General features: G+C 39.6%; 1 protein-coding gene across 1 annotated transcript; it reads left to right on the plus strand.

The window, feature by feature from the left end:
* Nucleotides 1-494: 494 nt before the first annotated feature.
* saal1 (serum amyloid A-like 1) lies at nt 495-5,506 on the plus strand. Its single transcript, XM_030425551.1, has 13 exons — nt 495-647; nt 1,107-1,306; nt 1,687-1,788; nt 2,383-2,466; nt 2,586-2,665; nt 2,761-2,820; nt 2,899-3,014; nt 3,495-3,660; nt 3,756-3,838; nt 3,944-4,129; nt 4,328-4,485; nt 4,608-4,700; nt 5,097-5,506. The coding sequence occupies exons 1-13, from the start codon at nt 644-646 to the stop codon at nt 5,172-5,174; spliced, it is 1,410 nt and encodes a 469-aa protein (XP_030281411.1). The 5' UTR covers nt 495-643; the 3' UTR covers nt 5,175-5,506.
* Nucleotides 5,507-6,262: the final 756 nt, after the last annotated feature.

Raw genomic sequence — 6,262 nt, forward strand, 5'->3', positions numbered from 1 at the left:
TGTTGTCCCTTACACCAGTGTCCTGTCTTAGCATGTCTGCCGCCACCCCAATGAGATTAACTTGAACAAAATTATTCAGGCTGCTTACACATTGAAAAGGGGCATTGTAAAACACTTAGCAGCATCAGTCTTACCTGCCTTACAAGGCAATATTTTCTTAATGAATAAAAGCTGACAGGTCCAGGTTTGAACATAATGACAATTGAGGTTTTTTTTTTCAATTGACATTTAGTGATGACTTTCGATCCATTACCCTTTTACAGTATATCAAATCTGTAATAAACATTAATATTGTATATATTAATATATAAATAATACTGTTACTTTGCAGCCGCCTGACATTAACACTTTTCTCGATAAATCGCTAAAACTTAAATGTTAATGCAGCCCAGATAGGACGCGCAGTCCCCTGCACAGCCTGTCGTTCGCGCAGCGCACTGCAGGTGGCGCCATTCATTTTAACCTGACTTGGCAGACTACACGAAGAAGCTTGCGCATGCGCATTCAGCTTCCCTGTACTAAATGGAGGCTGCTTGAAATGTCGCCTGGAGACCGGTTGCTGGACTGTGAAGAGTGACTACACACGATGATAATGTGTTTCATATTTACCAGTTAGAGTTAGTTTGTGTAGAGAGCGGTCACTATGGGTGAGTTAACATGCTAGAAGTACTGTTTATGGGTGTGATAGCTAGATAGTAATCCGTTTTAATGGCGAACTTGCATCTGCTAGCCCCAATTGTTGTCCTAAACGTTGAATCGACTCAGTTAAGCGAGGATAAGTTTGCATCAAACATGTGGTGCGTTACGTCCAACAAAACTTCCTTAAAAAAAAGTCCTATTCATTGATGGTGTTACACCTTCTGAAGTTATGAGCTACAATATTGAGTGGCTTTGTACTTAATTGCTATGATTGCTAATTTCCCCTCAGCGATTAAGAAAGTTATCTATCTATCTATCTATCTGTCTATCTATCTATCTAGTAAAAACAAAATAACATATGTACTTGTTGATAAATCTCTGTCTCTTCATAATATAGTCATATCACCCTACTCTAATCTGTGGCACTGTTTTCTTAACACCCTGTACTCTGTTACTTCCCCCCCTAGACGGTAGATGTGACGGTGCTGATGAAGTGGAGGCTGAGGGATCCTCATCTCCGACTGCAATACACTCTCCTGTCATGGACCGTAACCCATCACCACCTCCAGACACAGCCGACGGAGAGGAGGACGGAGACCTGGATGCCATTGGAGACACCGTATACAGCAAACACTGGCTTTTCAGCACGCTGACTCGTCTCATCCATGTAGGCTGCCTGTTATCGATAATGTCAACAAATTTGAGGCATGGCCATTTCACCATGCACTTGATAATGAAAGCGTGAGATTTCATGTAGTACTTCACTGACTTGGTTGAAAGTAACCAAGTGACTTGTTTGAAAAAGTTGATGGGGCGTGAGATCAGTCAGTGACACACAGTATGAGTTTCATTTATTTTCTTGACCTATATAAAGATCAAGATTGATCTCGATCGATCACTGATGTTGATCAATGATCAAGTCAGCTGGAATAAAAATGCTTCCAGTTACTGTTGATGGGATCAGCTTAACTGTTCAACTCATTGTTCCTCTGTGCTGTCGCTCTCAACACAAAACATGACTTAAATTTTTACAAAATGTTCTTGCAGATGGTCACAGAGCATTCAGAAGTGGATTCTGAGGGTCAGATGCAGCTCCCTGATGATGAGGAGGAAGATCTGTGTAGAGTCTGGGATATGGCGATGGATAAGGTAAAGTTCTTTATCCGTCTTAAAGACTTTCTTTTTTACTTATTGGAACGTGTAATGAACACTCGCTCCCACAGAATTGTTGTATTCATAAAGGTAACTTCAACACAATTAAAAGAAAAATGAAATGGATCAAAACGTGTCATTTTATTATTAATTCTGTAGATAATTTTGTATATTGCAGTTTATTTATTGGTGTATAAAATATACATCAGGTATATAGAAATTTAACTGTAGCTATACATTCTTGGAAATCCGGATATGTAACCATTAATTAGGATTTATGCTGCTACTGTGTTTGTGTCTGACATACGTATGGCATTACAGTTTATTAGGTACACCTAGCTAAAACTAATGTAGTCTAAAAAAGAGTCAGCTGTCCCTTTCATGTTCAGTTTATGTTAAAACTGTTTTAGAAAAGTGTTTAAACTTTATACCTGTTATCATGTGTATTAGTGTATCATGTGTCTTCAGCTGCACTGCAAACTGTGTCCTCTATAAGGAGAATGAATTGAAAACTGGTGACTGTGTGTGTTGCAGTTCAAAGTTAAAGCTTGGCATATTTACTAATGACTGATTTTTCCCAACTGTGTGCAGGACGTGGCTGGTTTTTTGCAGGAATTCAAAGCTACAGATATCCTTCTAGGGGTGATAGCCAAATCTCGTTGTCCACGTCTCACTGTGAGTGAAACCCTGTGCAGTTCTAGCTCTCTGTGTCAAAATGTTATCCTATATGATATACGGAAGTTTTGTTGCCAAATTTTTTGGCTTTGAGAATTTCATAGAGTTTTCTTGTCCAGGAAATTTGTGTGGGAATCCTGGGAAACATCGCTTGTTTTCCCGACACTTGTCTTACTCTCAGCCAAAATGACGACTTGGGGTGGGTAGAAGTCATCATGAGTAATTGTCCTTTAATAGTCTTTGTTGCATGATTGTGATTCAGTGTAAACAATGCAGCTCCTTGTGCATCCACAGAGCTGTGCTGTTGCTTCTTCTTGGAGACACAGATCCTCCGACCATCCTGGAAACAAGCAGGTGACATTTGTATTTTCTGTAGACATATGAAACAGAGAGAGTGAGACAGAATTATTGACCCTTCTGATGATTTTGCAGATTGCTGCTGACTTGTGTCTCTCAGAAAGATGTCTGTTCCTTGTGGCTTCAGCGAATACAACAGCAGACGTCTGTGCGCTCCAACCTCTGTTTCATCATGTGCAGCTCTACCAACAGTACAGTTGTTGTTACTCATCCCTCCCCCTATAATAAGATAACGAACTGTCAATCATGTTTAAAAATAAATATCTCTTTGACATGCCAAGATGATATTACCCTTAAGTCCCTGTAAGCTGTTTATCTTAAAGGTTCCCTGTGGAGTTTCTGACCTCCAGTAGTGTTAATTATGATTGGTTCAGTGTTTTGTGTATCGTGTGATCGGGACTCGCATGCCTGTGCACACACGGCTGACATGATACACAACCTCCAAAATAGATTTACACTATTCCACTAATTAACAGGTGGCCGTAACACACCAAGATTTGCTGAAATGCGCCAACAAAAACAGAAAAGAAACTGCTTGCAAGCAAACAATGCAGGATTTAAAATACTTGAATCCGACACGTTTGTTAGACCTCAAAGTTATACACATTTAAATGTTTGTAACCCTTGCATTCTAAAATGGTTCTTTTGACATTACCCTGTGTTTTTTACAGCCGACCTTATTGAGAAGGTTGGAGAGCTGGTCAACAAACTGTTCGACCTTGATGAAGAGCTGATGAAGAGTTGGATCACAGCTCAGCCAAGTGAAGAGGAGGGGGGTGATGTAGAAAGCCGTCTGGACGTGGCCTCGTGTCTTCTTGAGGCTGCCAAGCAGCTTAGGTGGGAATCAGAAACTGTAATTCTGGAGAATGCCTAGTGTTTGCTGATAATTTAGTGGACATTCAGTATTCATCAGTGTTAAATTGCTTTCACAGATCAGAGAGTCCTAATGGCTTAGAGGTATACCTTCACGCCCTCCAACTTCTCACCACCATAGATGAGGGGATTCAGAGTTTTGGTAAGTGCCACAATCAGCCTTTGTAACATCATTTCAGAAGATAAAAGTGTTTACCATAAGAGATGACACAAGACACATGTGGCATTGTTTGATTGTTTCCTCCAGCTGCCCCTGATGGACCCGGCAAAGCAGTATGGGATTTTGTCTGTGACGTTGTGTGTGAGGACCTGTGCCAGCCAAATGATCTTCCAGTTGTCCTGCAAGAGCAGAAGAGCATTTTGGTTCAGGCATTTGCTGTGCTGCATGCTCTATATAGATGCCAGGACCAGTGGTGCAGCAAAAGAGACACAAGTGAGTTTTGTATCAACCCTGTGGTTCTTCAGTTTGCACATTTTACCACAGATTCAGTTGCGGTCATTGTATGACACCAGCTCTGAAATCAGCCTTTTTAATGCATGTGGTATACTGAATGTTGATTTAGCGTTAGCCATATTGTCTCTGGTATTAGCAAAAGAAATTTATGATATGTTTGGGATCTTTTTCCTCTAGGTCTTCCTCTTATTGGGACCATTTTGCGGGTGCTTCAATACCACAGTGAGGGCAAACATGACAGTGCCAGCAAAGAGGACACAAGCGACGAAGAGCTCCAGGCTCTAGCAGAGATCACAGCTGAGTTTCTAGCTGACATCTGTATTCAGATTCCCAAGGTAAAACCAAAGGAGCCTTTCTTTGTTTTGCTTCCTCCTAACCCTGTTTTCCTACTGGACCAGATTGCAAAAGAAGTGTCTAATCATTCTGGGTTTTTTTTTGTTTTTTTTACTCTTTGTAGGACACTGTGGCAGATTTGGTGGCGAAAGGCTACCTTACAGAGAAGACTTCTCTCACAGCCGCAAGCAGTTTAGTGCCGAACTTTAAGACTTCAGTAAGTGCTTTTTCGAAAAAGTACAGTCCGACGTGTATGTATGAGGAGTTGCTAGAATGAAAGATATCCAACCTTAAAAATTTGAGGGGGGCCTATCCATGAAGATAATCATGCTGTCTTCATTTTACTGTGAAAGACAAGTTTTTTGTAAAAGTCAGAACATTTTAAATCTAATCTAATAACAAGATGTTTTCTTGTCAACACATTTCTTCATGAATAGCATAGTCCTCACGTGTGCAAACAGTGATGCCATCGTTTTATTAAAGTCTACAGGAGTTATTTTAGAGCTTGTGTCAGATGAGGATGTGTGATGGACTGCTGCTGTAGTCCACGAGCTCCTGTGGAAAATAAACACTATGTTTCCACCCTTCCGCCCTTTCTTTTCCTCTCATGCAGTTTCAGCACCTGCAGTCCATGTTGTCAGAGACTGATCCCCAACTGGCAGACGTTGTGAGGAAACAGTTTCCTGTCTGAGGCGCCCAGCAGATCAGTGTTCAGCACTCATCCAGACTCTCGTCGCTGCTTTTTTTGTAGTGGCCTCTGCAACCTTTCCAAAGATCCTGCCTCAAGTCATGCATACTATATGGATTTCCGATGGGAAGACTCGACAAGGTTTTCACTCCGTCACAAGTGACAAAGACTCATTCATATTTTGAGCCAAACTTAACAAAATTCCCTAAGATTTAATTGTGTAATTGCTTAATTTTTTTTTTGTTTATTGCTCTGGGAATTGAATGCTATTTTTGTAATAAATAACTGACTTGTCTTTTATTAAAAAAGATCCTTCTTTGAAGAATTTGTGCTTAGAAACTTTTATCATTATTATCATGTTGCCTTGATGCAACGCTTTAAGCAAAACAAAAAAAAAAGTGTTGGTACGAGGAAGCATGAAACACTTGTACACATACAATGTCAGAAAAATAAGATAAAAGCTAAATGATAGGACATACAGACATGTGAGATTCGGTCCACAATAAAAAGAAAATAAAATGTCAACTTTATGGGAAAAGTCTTACTTATATTTGTACGGGCAAAAGTTGTTTTTTATTTTCTATGACTAAAAAATATCCCAGGAGGAAGTCATATCTTCCAAATAATCATGTAATACAGAATGCAGTCCTACCATTACATCCCGTCTTTGAAATTTTGAGCTGTTTTCACATGAAACATTTATTGATGAGGCTGCTAATCCATCATGATATCAGAAAATTAATAATTTGATATATTTGATACTTGAGATGTTTCCCCTAATAAACAAAACAAGGACCAGACTGTGTCCTGAACCAAACCAAGGCCTGAGGACTTCCATAACGTTCAACAAGAACAGTCTCACTAATTTACATTTCAATATGATATAGTAAAGTTTCTATATCTATTCCCCAGATTAAAAACTAATCCTTATCAGTTTCATTCTGTGGAGTGTAACTGCAATATGATACAATCTACATCAGGGCTCGCCAAAGCAGGGCCCACAGACCAAAGTTGGAATGCATAACTTTTGTTTGATATACAAAGTTTCTAGTGAAAAAATTCTACATAATTGATGCTATATTTATTTTTCT

The sequence above is a fragment of the Sparus aurata genome, chromosome 8 (assembly GCF_900880675.1).
Source record: "Sparus aurata chromosome 8, fSpaAur1.1, whole genome shotgun sequence".
NCBI classification, from domain to species: Eukaryota; Metazoa; Chordata; class Actinopteri; order Spariformes; family Sparidae; genus Sparus; species Sparus aurata.